This window comes from Hippopotamus amphibius, chromosome 3 (assembly GCF_030028045.1).
Source record: "Hippopotamus amphibius kiboko isolate mHipAmp2 chromosome 3, mHipAmp2.hap2, whole genome shotgun sequence".
Classification (NCBI taxonomy): domain Eukaryota; kingdom Metazoa; phylum Chordata; class Mammalia; order Artiodactyla; family Hippopotamidae; genus Hippopotamus; species Hippopotamus amphibius.
The window spans coordinates 175,809,590-175,833,345 of NC_080188.1; the positions used below are offsets into that span (position 1 = coordinate 175,809,590).

The 23,756-nt window shown below is 35.8% G+C and overlaps 1 protein-coding gene across 6 annotated transcripts in view; it reads left to right on the forward strand.

The window, feature by feature from the left end:
* RC3H1 (ring finger and CCCH-type domains 1) overlaps positions 1–23,756 on the forward strand; it is a 93,282-nt gene that overhangs the window by 21,442 nt on the left and 48,084 nt on the right. For all 6 annotated transcript variants that reach the window (XR_009052640.1, XR_009052636.1, XR_009052637.1 and 3 more), the window contains exons 2-6: positions 14,455–14,833; positions 18,290–18,410; positions 19,143–19,382; positions 19,835–20,010; positions 22,600–22,800. Coding sequence is in view for 1 of the 6 variants with exons in the window: in XM_057727432.1 (XP_057583415.1) it covers positions 14,603–14,833; positions 18,290–18,410; positions 19,143–19,382; positions 19,835–20,010; positions 22,600–22,800 (969 nt within the window). In the remaining 5 variants the exon portion in view is untranslated. The remainder of the gene's footprint in view (positions 1–14,454; positions 14,834–18,289; positions 18,411–19,142; positions 19,383–19,834; positions 20,011–22,599; positions 22,801–23,756) is intronic.

The following is a 23,756-nucleotide window of genomic DNA, read 5'->3' on the forward strand; positions in this document are numbered from 1 at the left end:
GCTTCAGATCAAGCAGCTTCTCTGTGAATGGTTTTATCCTTCCTTACTGTGTCTTTATCTAAATTTGGCATTAGGTTGGAGGTAGAAGTGTTTCTTTTTGTTCCTCTGAACACTAGGAAAGTAAGCCATCCAAATTAGCCCTTTGAAGCTTTCTCAACCCTTTTTTATCAAATTCTGTTTTCCAGGCTTTTTCCTCCTGTAAATCAGAAGCCCTTCTCTTTACACCTGTCCCAAGTATTTGTCTATATTTGTACTAACAGCTTATTATTTATATCTAGGATGTGTACAATATAGGGTTATGAGTCAGTCCATTTATTTTGGGAAGAAATATTTTTACAATCAAAATTGGGTCTTTACAGGGTATTATTGTTGGAAAAACCTTGAGCCTCCAAAAATCTCACATGGTTTCATCTGTAAAGTAATTACTGCTCTGCTAAGAATTATAACACTGAGTAATGTTATAGTAAGCCTTCATTTATTTTTCTTTTTGTTTTTATTTTCTGCTTTTAGCTTCATTTTTTGAGATAGTTAAATTTTTTCTCTTCTCTGATGTTGCCCTGCTTGTTGGTTGCCATGGAAATGTCCCAGAGAAATGACAAATTAAGGCGAAAAATAATAAACTCATCTCATGGGGTAGGGTGGGGTGGAAGGAGAGCCAAGATTTTCTTCTTACAGACAATAAGGTTTTGTTTGTTTGATGTAATATCTTACTCAGGGCAACTTACAGTTTAAAGTCACATAAGAACTGAGTTTTATTCCTAGCTCAACAATTTATTAGCTTTGGGCAGGTTATTTCATGCTGCTGAAGCTCGAGTTGGCTATAAAATGGGTATAATAATGCCTCAGGAGTGACTAGGCCAGAGTAGATACCTGATGAGTTTAAATTTTCATATTTCTCCCTCTGAATCAGAGACACATAAAATGAACCTTAATAGAGGCGATAATAACTTTAACACTTTTTAAAATGTCAATTTGTAATATATTTAAATGAAATCTTCAAAGCAGTATAATTTAGCTATTTAGTTGGGTTACTGCTGGTGCTCATAGAACATTCTGAAAGGTGTCTTTATATTTTTAAATTAATATATTAAAAATTTGAAAACTAAAACTTTATAAAAAGCCTTTAATGACTGTTTAACAGCTATACTGAAGTATAATTTACATACTGTAAATTTTACTTATTTTAAGTGCAATGATTTTTAGTAAATTTGCAGAATTGTACAACCATCAACACAATTCAATTTTAGAATATTTCCATCACCTCTAAAAGCGCCCTTGCCTTAATGACTATTAACTTTCACCTGTAAGTAGCACAAATTATAGAATTTAAAAGTACCAGCTTATGAGTTAGGCTGGCCTGAGTTTGAGTCATACTCCTGCCACTTACTAGCTTTATGTCTTTGGGTAATTCTCTGTATTTTGGTTTCTTTATCTTTAAAATGGAGATAATAACTATGTTACAGGGTTGCTGGGAACATTTAATTAATTAAATACAGTATATAGATCACTGAAAGTGCTGGCACCTAGTTGGTGCTTAACAAGTACTGGTTACTCGTGGTGTGGTGTATATTGTGGTTTAGATTTGTGGTAGACATTTAAATGAGAGAAGCGCCCGAAAACACCTAGCATGAGGGCCTGACACATGACTTACTTTCAGAAAGCCAAGCTCTGTTATGCATCATGTCATCATAATTTTGTCTGTAGTAGCTCTTTGGGAATTGTTTTAATCATGCTTAAATCTTAAGGTTCACAACATCTAGCTTTTGTTTTGTTTTTTTGTTTTTTGTTTTTTGCAGAGGCATGTATTTGAATTAACTACAAGGCAGCTAGCTACAAGACTTGGAGTTTGGTCTTGTCTGCAAATTAGTCACTTAGCTGGTGGAATGAGTCACTGGTCTTATTGTTTACTGTTCATTGAAATAATTTTCTTACTGATAAGATCTTATTTCTTTGTAAAAAAAAAAAGCTCTGAGAAGAGTCTAATGATAACATTGATAATTTTGTTAACATAAAAGTATAAAGATTTTTTTAAGTGATGGTCTTTAATCAGAATTTAGAAGTTGGGATGAATTAGTAAAATGTCAAATGTCAGATTCAGTATAGTAGCTCCTGTCAATGACATGAAAAAGGCAAATAAAACAACCTTTTAAATGCTGTCTGTGTGTACTCTTACTGGTGTAAGAATGTATATTTCATTGGAGAAGCTATATGATTTTTTTTAATTTGGGCTTTCTTCAGAGTTGGACTGATTGCTATTTAATTTGTGTGTATTCTGAATTACCTGTTATCAATTACCAACAGTAAGATCACTAATTGTTGCTATTTACATGGGAGAGTAAGCCTTATGGTTAACTGATGGGAAAGTTAACCATTGGTCTCATCATTGAGAAGCAGCAGAGTTACTCTTGGATTTCTTTAGAAATAAAGAGGATTCATCATTCATGCTCTGTTTCTGATTAGGAAGGTTCCAGTAGAATTATTCCTAATGAGCTAGTTTTGGGCTGACCCCTAACACAGTGATTTATCTGCAGACTTTGAGCACATGTGCATTAAGTAATAGAATCTTTTTTGTCTGACAAAATTTTGCTCTGAGGAAGTTTAAAGAATTTGGATGCTGGATTTGGTAATTTTATCTCGTATGTTTACTCTTGACTGAAAGAATGTTTATTACATCCACAAAGTCATATGTCCTGTGTGATTTAGATATGTTTTGTGGTTGAAGATGTTGTAAACAACTGTTTTTGAGAAACTTCGAGAATGTTTGGAAAGATGACTTTGGAGAAAGATGTTTAAAGAATGAGGAAGTGGAAATTCTTCTTATATCTAATAATTACAATTGATGACACTTTGAGTCTTTAAAAAATCTTTGGTTTATGTTGTTGATGATTGAAATAGAATCATCAAAGAGTGACTTACTATTCTTAATCATCAAATTTCCTAAGCAAAGTCAAACTTTTAAAATACTTTAAGATATTTTCCCCTTAGTCTCTCAAACCTATCTTTATGGTCAAAAGAATGCTTTTATTTTTAGTGAAGAACTGGGTGCTGATGCTGAATGTTAATTCTATCAAGTTTGTTATATGTCTCTAAGAACTATTTTACTGGAAAATGTAAGAGGTTAGCAACTATATACTTCATTATACTAGGTTAATACAGATGGAAATGATACGTAAAAGTAATAAATTATGCTAGTTCTTCGAAACATAGGTTCTAGAGAGAATATTAAAAGGATTTTTAATGAATTTTGAAAAGAACTAATAAGTTTTGATGATTTGGCTATCCAAATATGTAAAAGAAGGTCAACTTAATAAGGAAAATGTTTTGAATAATCTTACAGTAATTTGTCTTAGAGCCTAAATTGTACTTTAAGTGTGCCCTATCTTCTCGTTTCCATTCTTTCAAATTTTTTGCACTTACATAAGTAATTTGTGATTATCTACATTTTGTAAGTTGCCCAAATGTGTAAATGCTGTTTGTTAGATACCTTTCCAGACCTTTTCTTTCTATCCATTTGTTTTATTTTATTTTTTAAATAATTTTTTATAGTTTATTTATCATTTTTAAAAATTTTTGGCTGCGTTGGGTCTTTGTTACTGTGCACAGGTTTTCTCTAGCTGTGGTGAGCAGGGGGCTATTCTTTGTTGTGGTGCACAGGCTTCTCATTGCAGTGGCCTCTCTTGTGGAGTACGGGCTCCAGGCATGTGGGCTTCAGTAGTTGCAGCACGTGGGTTCAGTAGTTGTGGCTCGCGGGCTTAGTTGCTCCATGGCATGTGGGATCTTCCCGGACCAGGGATCAAACCTGTGTCCCCTACATTAGCAGGCTAATTCTTAACCATCATGCTGCCAGGGAAGTCCCTCTTCTATACATTTATATTCATTAATACCAAGACTAATATGTAGGATTTCTTTTTCCCCAACACAAATGATATCCTATGTATTAGTCTGAAAGTTTTACTCTTACTTAACTTTTCTGCATGCTTAATTCTCTTTTTAATTGTTCCATATGTTTTCATAGTATAGTGTTAAAAAAAATGAAGTGGGTCCTTTCCTTGGCTCTTCAGTGCTTTCACATTACTCTTCACATTATGACCAAATACCGTACTATGAGTTAAAAGATCCTGTAGTTTTTGGTTCCTTCCAATTCTTTAGTCTCATCTCATGTCTTTTTCTCTTACTCTCTGCTTTATTTTTTTTTTGTTTTGTTTTGTTTCTGGCTTCCCTGTTGTTTTGGTTTTTTTCAAACTCCCCAGTTGTATTATATTCTATTATATTTTCTCAGAACCTGTCGTTATGCTTTTCCTTAACTTAAAATCTACACACATGTATTATGTATTATTCTTTCCATGACTTTTATTCAGCCCTCATCTTCAGATTTTACCATCATAAATATCACTTCTGCAGGGAAGCAGTGCCCCACACACAACCTCACCCCCATTTGGTTAGATTATCTCAGTTACATATGCTTATATCTCCCTGTCCCTTACCTCCATATTATTTGCCATAACTTGCAGTCATGTTATTTAGTTGTGACAATATTGTTTGTATAGCTAATGAAGGAAATAATGTAAGCCCCATGCAGACTTGGAATCATTTGCTTACTATTTTTTATCCCCAATACTGGGCACGTAATAAAGACCAGTGAAATTTTTTTTGCAAGTAACTGTATGTTTAATTTTTACTGGGAATGGAAAAAGATTTCTAGGTATAATTTCTAAGAAAAACTGGTTTAATGAAGAAAGATAAGAGTTGTAAATAATAACATTTAAAATACTCTTTTTTCCTTACTTAATGCATATTTGTGAATTGACCAATTTGGATAAAGAAACTAAAAGGAAAGTATATGGCTTATCTGTGGAGGTGGGGTGGGAATGAGGACTAAAGAGTGGGAGATAGAGCTGGAAGGGAGATACTTCATAGTAATCATTAAAAAAATTTTTTTTTATCCACGTGATCATATTACTTAAAAATTTTTTTGTAAGTCTGATGAGTTTGTGGTGTAAATACAGAGAAAATATATGTTCCTATAAATTATTGCTTTTATTTTTTCTATATTCTTGCGTTTTCAACAGTTATTTTATCTCAGCATCCCTGGGTCAGTGATTTTTTTTTTTAATATTTGTTTAGTTTCTATACCTTATTTATTTGTTTGTTTGTTTGTTTATTGGCTGCATTGGGTCTTTGTTGCTGCTCTCGGGCTTTCTGTGGTTGCCGAGAGCAGGGGCTACTCTTCATTGTGGTGCATGGACTTCTCACTGTGGTGGCTTCTCTTGTTGCAGAGCATGGGCTCTAGGCATGCAGGCTTCAGTAGTTGCGGTGTGTGGGCTCAGTAGTTGTGGATCGCAGGCTTAGTTGCTCCAAGGCATGTGGGATCTTCCCGGACCAGGGATCGAAACTGTGTCCCCTGCATTGGCAGGCAGATTCTTAACCACTGTGCCACCAGGGAAGCCCTGGGTCAGTGATTCTTATCTTCCCTTTCCTTCCCTCTCCAAACAAAACCCTCTTTAAGAATCTGAGAAGTCATGCATTTTATTCCTAGAAGAATGAACATGTTGTATATAAACAGCTTTATGTATTATTTCCAAGGTTGATGGCTGCCTTAATCTATGCCATATATTGTTAACTGTAGTTTTAATATGTGAGGATATTTTTTAAATCTTTATTCAGTGATAGGTTTATATTCAAGGTAATCCAGTGGGAGAGCAGGGGATACTAAAAGTAGGATTCAGGAAACTTGGTTTCTAATCCTGGCCCTGCCATTATCAAGCTGTATGACTTTTAGTGAAACTCTTTTACTTGTCTTTGGTATCCTCCATGTTAAATTGGTATAGTGGAAAGTGCATAGGCTTTAGTGTCAAGTACCGGCCTGAAGTTGATGTGTCTTCACTTTGCCACTTACTACCTCTATGACCTTGGACAAGTTCTCTGAATGTTATTTTATTTCTCAGTGAGAAGAAGGAAAATGATTCCAGCTTCTTTGGGTTTTAAAGATTAAATGAAAGGAGGTGTTTGAAAAAGTTTAATAACAGTTGTTACTGATAGAGACATAATGTTAGTTACTTCATCTTAAAAAATTAGGCTAGAACTAGATGTTCTCCAAGGTATCTTTTATCAATCATTTCTCTTAGGATTCTATTTTAAATAGTTCTTGTTAGGACAGAATAATTTGGAAAATTTGTTATAATGTCACTGATCTGAAATCACGTGGGAGAGCCGTGAGGTATTTTAAGTCTGTAAAACTAATGTTGACCATGTTTTCTGCCTGTTTTCCATATTCTACCATGGTGGACAGGTAGTAGATCTCAAATACTTGCTTCAATTTTAAAATTCGTGAAAGATTAATAGAGATTAGACTTTCTTAATCTGGAGTCTTTAAATACTCTGGAGTGTGTGAATAGATTTTCACAGGTCTCTGAACTCTTTGATTATATGCAAAATGTTTACTGTGCCTGAATTGTAGTGAGGAGTGAGCTATAGATTTCATAGTAAACAAGGCAGATTAGGTCTTTGTTCTCGTGAGGTCTACATTCTAATATAAGATAGATATTGAGTAAACAAATAAAAATATAAGAGTGTAACTTACGGTAGAAATGTTTTGTAGAGAATTTAAATACAGTGATGGACGAGAGAGTGATTTAGAGATTATTTTAGAGTTTTAAGTGGTCAAGGAGTTCTGAGAAGTTGACATTTTTGGTGGCATATAAATGATAAAAGAGTGGCCTTCATGGGGCTTCCTAGGTGGCGCAGTGATTGAGAATCCGCCTGCCAATGCAGGGGACACAGGTTCGATCCCTGCTCCAGGAAGATCCCAGATGCCGCGGAGCAGCTAAGCCCGTGCGCCACAAGTATTGAGCTCTGCGCTTTAGAGCCTGTGAGCCACAACTACTGAGCCCATGTGCTGCAACTACTGAAGCCCACGCGCCTAGAGCTTGTGCTCCGCAACAAGAGAAACCACAGTAACAAGGAGCCCGTGCACCACGAAGAGCAGCCCCTACTCACCGCAACTAAAAAATAAGAAAGCCCACACAGGAAGGAAAAAGATGGCGGCAAAGTGGAGGGACGTGGAATGCATCCCTCTCCACAGATGCAATGGGAATGCACCGAAGGACGCAATAATTCCCACAGAGAACCAGCTGAACACCAGCAGACGGCCTTGGACACCAGAAAGGACCGTAAGGAGCCCGACATAACCGGTTGGGAGGCATCTACGAGGGCTCAAAGAGGGTGAAGCGGCGGAGCTGTGGCAGACGGGAGGGAGTGAGAAACACACGGAGGATCCGCAGCGCAGCTTAGCGTTCCCGGACCGAGACGTCGATCCACAGCTAAACAGAGGGTCTGGGAGCGGGAGCGTGGGAACCAGAGAGCTGGTTCAGGGTGAGAAACATTGTTGCCAGTAAGGTGACGGACTGAGAGGACAGGAGGGAAGAGGTCTGCAGCGAGGAGTGCCCGGCCATGATGGCAGCTGGATGCTACAGGCTCATGGGCGGGGGGCGCGGCGCACGCATAGCCTCTCTCTCTCTCTCTCTCTCTCTCTCTCTCTCTCTCTCTCTCTCTCTTTTGGCGTCTCTGCAACAGGCAGTGGAGAGACTCCTGTGGGCCACCTAAGGCGCTCAGGGATAACAAGCACCCTCAGGCACTCGGGCGGGGCTAGATTAAAACCCCTTGGAACACAGGCAGCAGGGAGGCTGCCGAGAAAAACAACAACAACAAAAACCCGAGAGAGGCCCAACTCTAAGACTTTCTGTTTACGCCTGAGCCACCAGCGTCCCTCTGCAACAGGCACCTCCAAGCCTGACTGAAACAACAGGGCGCCACTGCTCACTCACTCCCAGGAGAAGGAGCAACTATTGTACCCTTTCCCTCCCCACACACCGACGCTTACAGACGAACAATAAAGGAACTTCTGCTGGTCACAGAATAATGCAAAAAAACCCAAGGCGAGGAGAAGGACACTTACAGCTGAGACTCTAAGGAAACAGAAATATTAGTATCAATTCCTGTTGAACTGGTCCATTCTGGGATCAGTTCTGGATTTTTTTTTCTTTATTAAATACGATCTTAGTCATAAGGGATCTATAAGTTTTATAACATAATTTTTTTAATGATATTTTTATTTTTTTATTTTTTTATTTTTATTTTTTGCCTTTTTATATACTTCTATATCTAGCTAAGTTTTTGGTAGTATGGACAATATATCGCTCATACTTTCCTTTCATCCCTATCTTTTATAAATTTCTGTTCCTTTCTTTTTATTTGCATATTTCCAACCACACTATGCTCTTCTGTTCCCCTTTCTTCCAGCCATTTTAAGTTTATTTTATCTTAACATACTTATAAGCAACACTATCGATCTGCTCAGACTCCTTGCTCTATTCTCCAGATGATGCACCGCCTTGGTATTTAATATTAGGTTTTTGTCTTTATGTTAGTTCTTAGTACAGTTGTCTAATTACAGTCTGAGAATCTCCATTCTCTCTGGTGGTACTCTGGCTCTTTTCTCTATTTGATCCTAGCTTACAAAATCTCCCTGGATTAATGTTTGTATGTGTAAGGTGTTATTTGTTTGTTTGTTTGCTTTTGCTTTTGTCTCTGATTTGTACTGTTTCAGTTGCCAATTTCTGTTGGATTTCTCTTTGAATATCTGATAGCACACTGGGGTTCTGTCAGGTCTTTCTAGAGCCTTATGTCCTAATGGATTCAGTAATTGTGTGTCTTATACATGTATGTGTTTCCTAGACTTAATATTTGTTTAATCCAATACTTGGACATTAGTGTGAGGCTTGGACGGTCTTCTGTAAACACCTCTATCGCCAGGACAAGCAACCCCAAAAGTTTGGACAACCATGAGGAAACAGAGAAACACCATGCAGGCAAAGGAGCAGGAAAAAAACCCACAAGACCAAATAAATGAGGAGGAAATAGGAAAAATGCCTGAAAAAGAATTTAGAGTAATGATAGTAAACAAAGCTTTTGACAAAGTTCAACATCCATTTATGATAAAAGCTCTCCAGAAAATGGGCATAGAAGGAAATTACCTCAACAGAATAAAAGCCATATGTGAGAAACCAAAAGCCAACATCGTTCTCAATGGGGAAAAACTGGAAGAATTCCCTCTAAGAACAGTAACAAGACAAGGGTGTCCATTCTCACCATTATTATTCAACATAGTTTTGGAAGTGTTAGCCACAGCAATCAGAGAAGAAAAAGAAATAAAAGGAATCCAAATTGGAAAAGAAGAAGTAAAATTGTCACTCTTTGCAGATGACATGATATTATATATAGAAAACCCTAAAGACTCTATGAGAAAACTGCTAGCACTAATTGATGAGTTTAGTAAAGTAGCAGGATACAAAATTAATGCACAGAAATCTCTTGCATTCCTATACACTAACAATGGAAGAGCAGAAAGAGAAATTAAGGAAACTCTCCCATTCACCATTGCAACCAAAAGAATAAAATACCTAGGAATAAACCTGCCTAAGGAGGCAAAAGATCTGTATGCAGAAAACTTTAAGACACTGATGAAAGAAATCAAAGATGACACAAACAGATGGAGGGACATACCATGTTCCTGGATTGGAAGAAGCAACATCGTGAAAATGACTATCCTACCCAAAGCAATTTACAGATTCAATGCAATCCCGATCAAATTACCAATGGCATTTTTCACAGAACTAGAGCAAGAAATCTTATGATTTGTATGGAAACGCAAAAGACCCCGAATAGCCAAAGCAATCTTGAGAAGGAAAAATGGAGTTGGAGGAATCAGGCTTCCTGACTTCAAACTATACTACAAGGCCATAGTGATCAAGACAGTATGGTACTGGCACAAAAACAGAAAGGAAGATCAACGGAATAGAATAGAGAACTCAGAAGTAAGCCCAAACACATATGGGCACCTTATCTTTGACAAAAGAGGCAAGAATATACAATGGAAAAAAGACAGCCTCTTCAATAAGTGGTGCTGGGAACATTGGACAGCAACATGTAAAAGAATGAAATTCGAACACTTCCTAACACCATACACAAAAATAAACTCCAAATGGATTAAAGACCTACATGTAAGGCCAGACACTATAAAACTCCTAGAGGAAAACATAGGCAGAACCCTCTATGACATACATCGAAGCAAGATCCTTTTTGACCCACCTCCTAGAATCATGGAAATAAAATTAAGAATAAACAAATGGGACCTCATGAAACTTAAAAGCTTTTGCACAGCGAAAGAAACCATAAAGAAGACTAAAAGGCAAGCCTCAGAATGGGAAAAAATAATTGCCTATGAAACAACGGACAAAGGAATAACCTCCAAAATATACAAGCAGCTCATGAAGCTTAATACCAAAAAAGCAAATAACCCAATCCACAAATGGGCAGAAGACCTAAATAGACATTTCTCCAAAGAAGACATACAGATGGCCAACAAACACATGAAAAGATGCTCAACATCACTCATCATCAGAGAAATGCAAGTCAAAGCCACAATGAGGTATCACCTCACACCGATCAGAATGGCCATCATCACAAAATCTGGAAACCACAAATGTTGGAGAGGGTGTGGAGAAAAGGGAACTCTCCTGCACTGTTGGTGGGACTGTAAGTTGGTACAGCCACTATGGAAAACAATTTGGAGGTTCCTTAAAAAACTAGAAATAGAACTACCATATGATCCAGTAATCCCACTCCTGGGCATATACCCAGAGAAAACCATAATCCCAAAAGAAACATGTACCATAATGTTTATTGCAGCACTATTTACAACAGCCAGGACATGGAAGCAACCTAAATGCCCATCAAGAAATGAATGGATAAAGAAGAGGTGGCATATATATACAATGGAATATTACTCAGCTATAAAAAGAGATGAGATGGAGCTATATGTAATGAGGTGGATGGAACTGCAGTTTGTCATACAGAGTGAAGTGGGTCAGAAAGAGAAGGACAAATATTGTATGCTAACTCACATATACGGAATCTAAAAATGGTACTGATGAACTCAGTGACAAGAACAAGGACGCAGATACAGAGGATGGACTGGAGAACTCGAGGTTTGGGAGGGGGCGGGGGGTGAAGGGGAAGCTGAGATGAAGCGAGAGAGTAGCACAGACATATATATACTACCAACTGTGAAATAGATAGTCAGTGGGAAGTTGTATAACAAAGGGAATCCAAGTCAAGGGTGGAAGATGCCTTAGAGGACTGGGGCTGGGAGGGGCAGGGGGGACTCGAGGCAGGGGGAGTCAAGGAAGGGAGGGAATATGGGGATATGTGTATAAAAACAGATGATTGAACTTGCTGTACCCTCCAAAAAATAATAAATAAAAAAATTAAAAAAAAAGAGCCCACACACAGCAAAAAAGACCCAACACAGCCAAAAAAAAAAAAAAAAAAAAAAAAAAAGAGTGGCCTTCAGTTCAAAGATTATGCAGAGAGAATAGCTAGTACTAATATTCTAAGATGGGAACAAGCTTCACTTAAGTAGCCTGCAGGATAGTGGAGTGATGGAGACAAGTGTTAGAAACTGAAGTTGGAGAGATAATTACAGGTCTTATCATTTAGGACTTTGTAAACCAGAATATAAAATCCAGATTTTATTCTCAGTGTAAATAGGAAGCCATTTCAAGATTTCTAACTGCAGAATGTTGAGAAAAGGAAGCTCAAGATAGAGCCCTGATAACTCACTCCAGCATTTAGGAGTTTGAGAGATCAAAAACAATAAGAAGCCAATGAGTAGGGAAGGATGAGGGTAGTGTGGTCATTGACACTTTCAAGAAGGAAGAAATAGTCATGTTTCATATCTTGTTGAGAAGACAAGTAAGATTAGAACAATGAGCTGATTATTAGATTTGTCTACAGTGTTGTCTGCCGGAAGAATGAAATTACCATGAAGTCAGTAAATAGCTATTAGCAGCTTTGTGACATTGGTCTTTTTCTTTTTAACTTTTAAAAACATTTAAAATGTTTTTAAAATTTTATTTTTGTAACATTGGTTTTTTTGAGTGAAACTACAAGTAATTCTTTTTTAACCTTTAATCTCTGGGTGGTGATATGGTTAAGATTTTGGGGTTTTGAGCCAGAATAGCTAGGTTAATATTGCAGCTCTGTTTTTGACTTATTCAGCCTCACTAAACCTCCAATCAGCCTCACTAAACCTCCATTTCTCATGGAGTTGACAGTTGAGCATGGGTGCTAGGAGTGCTGACCCTCAGCTCAGTTAAAAATCTGTGTATAATTTATAATCAGCTCTCCATATATGTAGTTCCTCCCCTGCTGCAGTTCTGCATCCAAGCATCCAGCCAACTGCAGATTGTGTAGTACTGTAGTATTTACTGTTGAAAAAAAAATCCACGTGTAATTGGACCCTCGCTATTCAAACCCATGTTCAAAGGTCAACTGTATCTGTAAATGGGTAACAGTAGTTACCTGTGTTTTATAATTTTGTTCTTTGTAAAGCATTTAGTACAGTATGTGGCACATAGCTGTATAAATAGTAAAAATTATAATGATTGAGCAATGAAACATTTATATTTTGTGCTTTTTTGGGTTTCTGTAGTTTTATGGTGTTTAAGGGAATAAAGTGCTATGTTTTAACTTTGTTTATGATTAATTAACAAATGTTATGTTCTCTACAAGGCTGTACTAGTAAAAAGGAAGGAACCATTAACTGCTTAAGTAGAGATTAATTTAAGGTCAGATTCTTTGTAGGCATTAAACTGCCTTGCTAATCTATAAAAAAGTTCATATGGATGATACTTTATCAACAGTTAACTTCAGCAAACATTTCTGAGTAATACCCAGTTCTCATTCTGAATGTTATGTCTTTTAAACACTTCCTTTATTTTGGAGCATTCTACAACTCCATGCACAATTGTAACATTTGACTCTACAGTTGAGTGATTAGGTACTGTATTTTCTTTTTTAGCTCTCTGGATGATATTCTCATTTTAGCTACTAAACATACTTGTAGCTACTCATTCTATTTGCAGATGCATTTTATTAAAAATATTTATAATTAAAACAGAAATCAAAATGTGGGCAATTTCTTTATTCACTCTTTCTTGTCATTGCAAGGGCCATTTGAACATATACACAGGTAACTTTTATTTTAGATCCTAAACATGAAATTAACTTGGTAACTGTCTAGGTTCTTAAATTTTTTTTCCATGGTCCATTTATCTGATGGCACACTTTGCAGAAACACAGACAAAGCTGAGGTTACTCAGAAGGCAGATACTATGAGTGTGCTGTTTCACTATTTTCCTGACAATTCAGAGTCTGGCACACAGTAGTAGTAGTGCTTATTTAGTAAATATTTGTTGAATGAATGGATAAAATTTTGTAGCATACCTAATGGAAATTGTTCTCTCAATAATGGGCTTGCATTTAAGGTTGAGTCACTTCAATAAAACATGAATTACATATAATGCTTGAAGAATAAAATGTGTAGATAATTTACTCTTCTAATTAATTACAACTTAAATGAGACTTTTTTTTTCATCTCTAAGCAGTCTCTACTGAGCATAATCAAATCTTTAAACTTGTAATAGTATGTTACTTGGTTGGTTCTGTGCATTGGTTCTTATTTTTAGAAACTACAGTTAAAGTACATCAGGTATTGCTTAAGATATGTTGTAGAAATTTCAGATTAGGTTTTATGAGTAAAGAACATTTCTGTCAGACACAGATGATAGGTTCTGTGATTTGTTTTTTATCCCCTACCAAAAGTAGAGGGTAGACAGTGACATTTGACTATGTGTGTGTTCTGGTTAACTGTATTGTTCTATCATTCTTAAATTTGGGAATTTAAAAAATCTTTTGAAGTAAATAATTTTAACTATGTTGTAACACAACACACTATAGCAACAAGTATAAGCCATAACAGAGGCTTAAAGATCTTTACCAGTAATAAAACTCTTAAAAATAAAAAGAGACTGTGGGTTTTTTTTTTTTTAAGGTTTATCTCATTACCCACACTGAATTTGATGGTAAAGTATTTTAAGGTGGTTTTTATTTTAGGCCAGTTTTTTAAAAACTTTACTAGGGTGTAACATACACTGAAATGTATACATCATAAATGTAGAACTTGATAAATTTTCACAGCTGAACAGATTAACATGTGCAGATAAGAATACTATTAGCTGTCTTAAGAAGGCTAATTTTAAAATGTAAAACAATCACAGACTTAGATAAACTTGAGAGACTTAGATCTTGGATCTAACTTTGTTACTAACTTGTCACATTCAGCCAGTTATTTCCTCTTTCTGGGATCTACTCCCCATCTCTGAAATGAGGGGATGAGACTAGATGTTTTACTATGGCTCTAATTTTGTAAAAATGCAAAAAAGGTGGACTACGTTGATATAAATGTGGTATAAAATGTTATAGGTTAGTGGGGTGAGAGTATACAGTTTAATTGAAAAGGAAGACGGTCTCATTTTTTTTCCCTTTGTTTTCCAGGTTATATTTCACACTATGTGCTGACTGTATTTACAGAAGATACTTAAAAAAAAAAGATAAACTTTTTTCAAAGATTTTGATTCCAGTGGAATCTTTGCTTTAGATTTTGTGTGTGTGTATGTGTGAGTGAATTGTAACTCCAGAAACAATGCCTGTACAAGCTCCACAGTGGACGGATTTCCTCTCCTGCCCAATTTGCACTCAGACTTTCGACGAAACAATTAGAAAGCCCATCAGTTTGGGTTGTGGCCATACTGTCTGCAAGATGTGCCTGAACAAACTCCACCGAAAGGCTTGCCCATTTGACCAGACCACTATCAATACAGACATTGAACTCCTTCCAGTGAACTCAGCATTGCTGCAGCTAGTGGGTGCCCAGGTAAGTTGGGTAACTTATACTTTTAAATTTCTGTATGTATGTTTTTACCTCCTGAGAGAAACTTGTTAAGATTGAGTAATATTGCATTCTATCTTAATAGATAAAATTCTGTTCAGAACTTTTCAGATCCTTTATTTCAGTATGTTAGGAGATTTGTTGTGGTAGTGCAGTGTTTCTCAGTCATTGTACAGTAACCTTCATTCATTCTGGTGGTCAGACTTCTCAACAGCCTTAGTTAATCAGATCACTAAAGAAACCTCAGAGAGAAGTCACAAGGACATCTTAACATTGAGGAAAATATTATTCACAGAATGGTTGCATTTTACTTAATGGAAAAAGTGAAGCTGCTTCAGACAATTTTACTTAGTAGACACTAACTGAAATGAAAGATGCAGAAAGTGACAAAAACTGTAGAACATAGGCATTGGGAACCATTTGTCTAAAATAGGAGCCAATACCCTTAGGTACCTGAGCGTAAAAGTTACTCTAGTAATTCTGAAGGTAGTACTCTGAAAGTTTGGTGTCAGTATTCTCAAATTAGAAATATAGTATCTTCAGAAGGTTTCACAAAAGTCAAGGGAGGCAGGCTTTTCAGAGCTAGGTAAAATTCACTTAAACAACCTCTCACTAAATTAATTTGCATAGTGTGAGTCTGAAGTATCATATATGTATCATAAGTCATTTTCTGAATAAATATACTGGAACTTTGGACATTAATTCTTTTTTTTTTTTTGAGAAGCAGAAAGGAATAGCTTTATTACTTTGCCAGGCAAAGGGGGAACGCAGTAGGCTAGCGCCTCGAGAACTGTGCCCTCCTCTCTGGGGTGGACATTAATTCTTATGTTAATATTAGTATATATTTGCTAGGTCGCTCTTCCTATAAGTTGATAAAAAGTAGGGAAGGTTGATATTACGTATGTTGGAGATAAAGAGAGCAGTTCTAGAACAGCTTATTCAAAAGGAAAACTTACTGGGACTTCCCGGTTGTCCAGTGGTTAGAGCTCCGCGTTTCCACTGTTGGGGGCCATGGGTTCGATCCCTGACTGAGGAGCTAGGATCCCGCATGCTGCATGGTGCGGCCAAAAAAAAAAAGTAACTTTGTTTACAAACCTATCTTCTTGATGTCACCAGCGCTACAGGATACTTGTCGGGGAAGATTGCATTTGATTCTTTTTCTTCTCTTCCTATACTTAAGTTTTCATGTTATAATCATTTCTCTTTTTGTTTTGAAAATTCCATTATGACATTTTGGAAATGTTTTTAAAATAGACTTATGGGGTAGCAATTTTAGTAATATAATATTTTAATAACAAATAACCAAGACATACTTTTTTTCATAAAGTTGTCTAAGGATGAGCAAATTCTTTTTCTACAAAGTGAGTAAGACCTTGTCATATCTTAACTGAAACAGCTAATATTTATGAAATTTGAGGATAGGACATTTTAATCCATAATAGCCATTATTTTAACCTTACAGATTTCCATTAAAAAACTGTTAGAACTAATAAATGAATTAAGAAAATCGCAAGATACAAAATTAACGTGCAAAAATCAGTTTCATTTCTGTACACTAACGATGAACAATCCAAAAGGAAATTAAGAAAATAATTTCACTTACAGTAGTATCAAAAAGAATAAAATAGGAATAAATTTAGTGAAGACGGTGAAAGATTCATACATTGAAAACTATAAAACATTGCTAAAAGAAATTAAAGAAGACATAGATAAAGGGAAAGAATCACATGTTCATGGATTGGCAAACTTAGTATTATTAAGATGAAAATACTACCCAAAGCAATCAACAAATTCAATGCAAACTTTTTCAAAATCCCAATGGTGTTTTTTTGAAGAAATAGAAAAGCCCATCGTAAAATTTATATGGACTCACAAGGGACCCTGAATAGCCAAAACAACCTTAAGAGAACAGCAAAGCTGAAGGAATCACACTTCCTGATTTTGAAAACTCCAGTGATCAAGACAGTGTGGTGCTGGCATAAAGATTGGCATTTTGATCACTGGATTAGAATAGAGGGTCCAGAAGTAACCCACATATATGGTCAAATGACTTTTTACAAGATTGCCAAGACCATTCAGTGGGGAAAGGACAGTCTTTCTAAGTAATGGTGCCAAGAAAACTGGATATCCAAATGCAAAAGAATGAATTTAGACCCCTGCCTCACACCATATACAAAAATTAAGTTAAAAGATCAAAGACTAAAAGTAAGAGCTAAAACTGCAAAACTCTTAAAATATAAGCATAAATCTTTGTGACCTTGGAGTAGGTAGTGTTTTTTTAGATATGACACCAAAAGCACACTCAACAAAAGATAAATTGAACTAAATCAAAATTTAAAACTTAAATGCTGCAGGGAATTCTCTAGCAGTCCATTGGTTAGGACTCCGTGCTTTCATTGCTGAGGGCCCATGTTCAATTCCTGGTAAGGGGACTAAGATCCCATAAGCCATGTGGCACGGCCAAAAAAACACAGCTTAGCGATTCAAAAGACACTGTCAAGAAAGTAAGAGAACAGCCCACAGGATGGGAGAAAATTGTAAATCATATATTTGATAGAATATATAAAGAACTCTTACAGCTCAGTTATAACAAGAACATAATTTTTAAATGGGCAAAGATCTGGACACCTCACGAAGAAGATATACAGATGGCAAATGAGCAAGTAAAAACTTGCTCAGCATTGTTTGTCATTAAAGAATTGCAAATTAAAATAGGAATCAGAAGTACAAACTGCTATGTATAAAATAAATAAGCTACAAGGATATGTTGTACAACAGGGAGAATATAGCCAACATTTTATAGTAACTATAAATAGAATATAACCTTTAAAAATTATGAAAACAACAACAGTGAGATACCACTACATACAAATTAGAATAGCTGAAATTCAAACACTGACGACACAAAGTACTGGTGAGGATGTGAAGCAGCAGAGACTCATTTATTGCTGGTGGGAATGCAAAGGGGTACAGCTACTTTGGAAGGTATTACATGATTCTGCTTATATGAAATGTCCAAAACAGGCAAATCCATAGAGATGAAAAATAGATTAGTTTTTTCCTACAGCTGGAGGGGGTTGGGAGAAAATAGGGAGTTCTTTTGGGGGGCCATGAAAATGTTCTAAAATTGTGATGGTTGCATAACTGAATATACTTAAATATACTTAAGGTATACAATACACTGAATTGTGTACCTTAAATGGGTCCATTATATGATATGCAAGCTATATCTCAGTAAAGCTGTTAACAGAAGCAAATCAAGAATTAAAATGCAGTAATTTTGTGTGTGTATATAGAAAAGATATTTCGAAGGAATTCAGTAAATTTAATGGGAGTTGTGATGTTACCAGTGTTAGAGTAGAAGTGCATAAAATATACTCAATAAAACGTTTGATTGTAATTTAGTAAGTGAGCACTCAGACACCTTTTTTTGACCTCTAGGTTCCTGAGCAGCAGCCCATTACTTTGTGTAGTGGAGTTGAAGATACAAAGCATTATGAGGAAGCCAAGAAATGTGTAGAAGAATTAGCACTGTACCTGAAACCACTCAGCAGTGCTAGAGGTAATCGAGTGAAATTATCCATGCTAAGCACATGTTCATTAAAGATAATTTTGTTACCATAAAAATTGCAGGCTATAAGTGAATGTTAATGAAATTCATTTATTTATTGTAAGCCAAACCCACTGGTGCTAAATAATATCGTTACAAACCACATCAAATAAAGTACTGAGTTTAAAGTTTATGTACTGTTTATTGGAAACATTTTTTGAATGAGTTGCAAAAATAAGTGTAAACAAACTAGTGGTTTCAGAAGGGCTCTCTATCATTTGACAACTCTGAATTGTCTGTCTTCTGTCCAGTTTTGTGTGGTATGCTGTTGGGGATATAATAAAATTGGAAGTTGCCATTACTGTCTTGCCGTCATGGCTTGTTTTCATTAGGAAGGTGAGCCTAACCACTATAAAATATACCAGACCTGTTTGGACCTCAAGATTTGGGTTTTTTTATTAATATTGACTGGCCTTTTTTACTTTATCCCTCCATGATTAAAATGAATAATGATACACTTAATGTCATAATGAGTCTTACATTTGCATGCAATAACAGCTTTTGTATACTTTAAAATACAAACTAGGCTTCACTTGTGTAATTTGTATTGATTATTTTAAATATTCTGAGAGAACCCAGAACTATTCCGCGTACCTGTAAGTCAATCAACCCATCAGAGGAAGTTTTTCTGGATTCTCAAGTTGCATTGGAAACCTAGAAATAACTTTTTATTCTTTTTTAAAGGAGTGGGTCTGAATAGCACTACTCAGAGTGTTCTGAGTCGCCCAATGCAGAGGAAGCTGGTGACTCTGGTCCACTGCCAACTAGTGGAAGAAGAAGGCAGGATTCGTGCCATGAGGGCAGCTCGATCTTTAGGTGAACGAACAGTTACAGAGCTCATTCTCCAGCACCAGAATCCTCAGCAGCTCTCTTCCAATCTTTGGGCAGCTGTCAGAGCTAGAGGCTGCCAGTTCCTCGGACCAGGTATGTAATTAAAGTTTGATATTTACTATACTGGTGATTCTAAAAGTATAGTGTAGGAACTATAAGTGATGTACAAGGCTAGTTCTTTGCAATATTCTGTTGTTATCAAGTAAAGTAATATCCCACTTGGTATCCCACAATCATGGCTTGCATAATTCCATGTCAGTTTTCCAGAACACTTAAAACTTTTGTCTTAATACCAAAAGTTTATTCATTTTGAGAGAGGTTTTCCTTAACTGTATTAATCTTTTATCTGCTTTCTTAAAATATATAGAATGAATATAAAATTGCCCCCAAATGGTTCAGAAGTGTAACTGTGAATATCGGTTGTTGTTGTGTTGCCCATTAATTAAGTGGTACCTGTAGAAATTATTACATGTTACCCTTTTAAGAAATGGATTTTATCTTATCTCTGTACATGATAAATTTTGGTTTTGCTCAACTTTTCCTAGCAATGCAGGAGGAAGCTCTAAAGCTGGTTCTCCTGGCTTTAGAAGATGGTTCTGCTTTGTCAAGAAAAGTATTGGTTCTCTTTGTGGTGCAAAGGTTGGAGCCACGGTTTCCTCAAGCCTCTAAAACTAGCATTGGGCATGTTGTCCAGCTTCTTTATAGAGCCTCCTGCTTCAAGGTATGAACCTATGGTAAATTTCAGCTTAAAAGGAAAGGTCCTTTCTCCAAACTCAAGTAGTAAAACTTTGAGTTTACTAATAAAGTTGCCTGTATCTTTTCATAAAATTTTAGCAGTTTCTTTTGTCTTTTAAATAATGCAAATGGTGTCCTATTAAAGTTAAATCCTATTGTATTGAATTTTGTATGTTAGATATTGAACAACATAGATCAAATCAATCAAGGCTTGTAAATTTTTGTATTTGAAGAGACTAAAAGGCCATGTCAGTTTTCCACCAAGATTGCAAACAGAATTGGTCTAAAGAGAGAGTCATTGAAGCAGCAGTACGTTTTATTTGGCTATTTGCTCCTGATATAATTCACATATACAGTACTGTCACTGCATTTGCCTTTTCGGTTTTAGTGTATATAGTAATGCTGGACATAGTCCTTTGTACACCAGATTGAATCAGCACTACTTCAAACATTGTGGCCCACTGTGTATCACTTAGTGTTCATCCTGTTTTCCTGACTTTTTAATGTCAAGGCTTCTTGCTTTTGACATAACACATAACAAGTACTTCACGGACCAAGGAAGCATGTCTCTAAAAAATTGTTAATTCACACAGGCTAGAAGGAGGTCACCACATTCCCTCATCTGATGCTCAAACTAAAAAACTCTGACATTAGCCATCCTGCTATATTGTATTCTTTCATTTTTTGAGAAGGATAAAATCGTTCACAGCATCAACAGAGCATATAGATTTAACTTAAAAATTTTTTTTAAGCTCTAGCTAAATGCCACTATTACTCTCTTTCTAGAAAATGGGGTGTGGACTGCAGGTCTGTACCCACCCCTCTTGTTTTCCCTGGGTCCCTCTGGAGCTCTGAGAACCTCAGCTGCTCCAGATTGTCCCTAAATAACTCACATTTGTTGTAATGGTTGTAATAACCTGATTGTACAGTGTAATCCAGAATACACTTCAGAATGTCCATCTGCTTCCAGTGTTATTTCTCCATTAACAGAGCCAGATAGATACAATATAGGAAGCTTAAGAAATAAAGGGAAAGAAATCCAGCCTTTCCTCTGTAAAGAAGAATAAGGGGCTCAAAAACACCAGAATATCCAGAGTGAACCTTTCTCAATCTTAATTAAAAGCATGAATAGTAATTTTTAAAACATTGGAATATGTAAAAATCCAATTATTTTTCACTTGGGTCATGATTATTTCCCCTTATTTCATTGTCCACCTGCTTTCTTTTGGTGGCAGTTTGTATTATACTCTCAATCATGAAAAGATTCATCTCCTCTCATCACAGTAGGTCCATACCCTAAACTTTATTCACTGTGGCAAAGTTTCTAGTAAGTGTCTGTCAATACCCGTTTCATCTTCTTCATGGAACTCAAAAGCAGCATTTTCCTTTCTTTGGAGGTGTTTATGTCCATATAGCTGTGTTCTAGCTGTGTCTTTTTAGCATCTCTTTTATTTCCATTGGAAAAGGCTTTTCAAGCTGCAGGATAATTATAGTCATTTTTAGTACAGTACAGTTCCAGGACTTCAAACATTGCGCTTCTTGGAAATCTTTGAGTGTTTTTAATTAAAGAGAGTTTTGAGAGCCAAGTCTAGGGAACCATTACATCATATAGAATGCATATTCTACATTTTAATGAGGTTTAACGTATATTGAGAGGGTGTTTTCATACATATACATTTGGTCTTTTGACTTGCCTTTGAATAGGGGCAAAATATATTTAGTTTTTGTAATTAAATATATAGTTCTTGATTTTTTTATCTATTTGGTCTCTCTGTGGACTTACCTAACAAGATTTAAGTTAGACCTTCTTGTGATAAGAATAGGATACATTTTAAAATATATCAGTTTGACCTAGAAGTCCTGACTAAAATAGTCTAGTTTCTTTGATGGGAGGGAAAAAAAAATGGGAATTTTCTTCTAGAGGAATTTGAGTCCTTATGGGAATAAAAGATTAGCAAGACAAAATATGTTGTCAAATATGTTGGGATATAGGTGACCCTAGGTGACCAGAATTAATTCTTTTACTTTGATTTGTTAAGCCTTTGGCCTAAATCCAGATTGACTCAAAATGTGAATTATTAGGAGTGATACCACTAGTAGCTACCTCAACAAGTTTAAGGAATTAAATGAGTTAATATGTCAGTATAACAATTACTGAGGTAACGTAACACACTGGCACATACTATGTGCTCAGTAAGTGTCAGTTATTTTTATTACTAAAAAATATTATCATCATCATCATTATTATACTCCAGCATCTTAGAATTTACATTTTCTGATGTTGCGCTAACTTACAAAACTCCGTGGAGAATTAAACCAAGTACAAATTAGTTATCTTTAGAATCACACCAGCACCTGAAGCTCTTTTGGTTATTGAGTACCAGCTAGCTCGATACCAGGCAAGCCCAAGAATAATAATCCATACATTTGAAGAGGAAACACAGTGTTTTTTAGAATACTTGTGTGAGTATTTTCTTCTTTTCAAAGTATTTTCATATCTCTATGTGGTCATATAAAGTATAGACCCAGTTTGTTTCTTACCTGACTCATTATGAGATTACGTGTGTCTTATTAGGTCACCAAACGTGATGAAGACTCTTCTTTGATGCAGCTGAAAGAAGAATTTAGAACCTATGAAGCTTTGCGGCGAGAACATGACTCCCAGATAGTGCAGATTGCTATGGAAGCAGGCTTACGAATTGCACCAGACCAGTGGTCCTCTTTGCTATATGGGGACCAATCTCACAAATCTCATATGCAGTCCATTATTGACAAGGTAGACCCTTTTTTGTTCCTCACTTCTTGGACTAATCATGGAGTTTTTGTAATTCATTTATTTAACAGATGTATATTAAAGTGAATACTGTGTGTCAGGCTCTTGTAAATTATATTCTCTGCAGCTGAGTGTCATGTCATAACTAGTCACATAATACCAGTTCATAAAAAGGTTTTTTAAGTTGAGGTATTATTGACATTGTTCATGTAGGATTTGATTTAATTAATATGTTAATGCTTTATCCACTGCTGTCACATTTCTTTCAGAGTCTCCCATCTCTATTTTTTCACTGCCCCTCTCCCTTCTTTTATTGTTCTCTGAGTTTTGATCACTGTATTGGTTAAACTCATTTTCTAAATAGCCTTCATTGTCTTCCTGGAGCAGCCATTTAATGGCCTGGAAGATATATACATTGAGGTTTCTTCTGATTCTTAACCAGAAAAATTTCACATAGTAAGTTACCAACCATTCTAAGTTTGATCAAACTTTCAGTAAACTTATTTCTACTTTATTTGTTGTTTGTTATGATGAAAAGATCACTTGAGTACACATGAATTTTAGGTCAGGCCCCACTATTTCAGTCTCTAAGAGTTGTATTTACTTCTCTTAAAACTAAAGAGTAATACTTAAACTGGTCGTGTTGTTATTCAGCATGAATCATGTGAAAGTGCTGTATAGAAGTCTTAAAGTGCCATGTAGCTATATTATGTTCAGTAATTTAAAAAAATTTTTAGTTTTCCTTAATTTTTACTATTTTATCTTAAATCCTTATAACCATAGAGATGATTATACATTAGAGCCCACCCTACATTTAATTTAAAGAAATAATGTCAGTATGTAAGAGTAGCCTAAATAAAATAATGTTTAGCACTTACCGAGAACTTACTGTGTGTCTGGTGAGGGGGTTTTTGTTTGTTTGTTTAGTGTGTTAATATTTTACTTAGAATATTTTATTT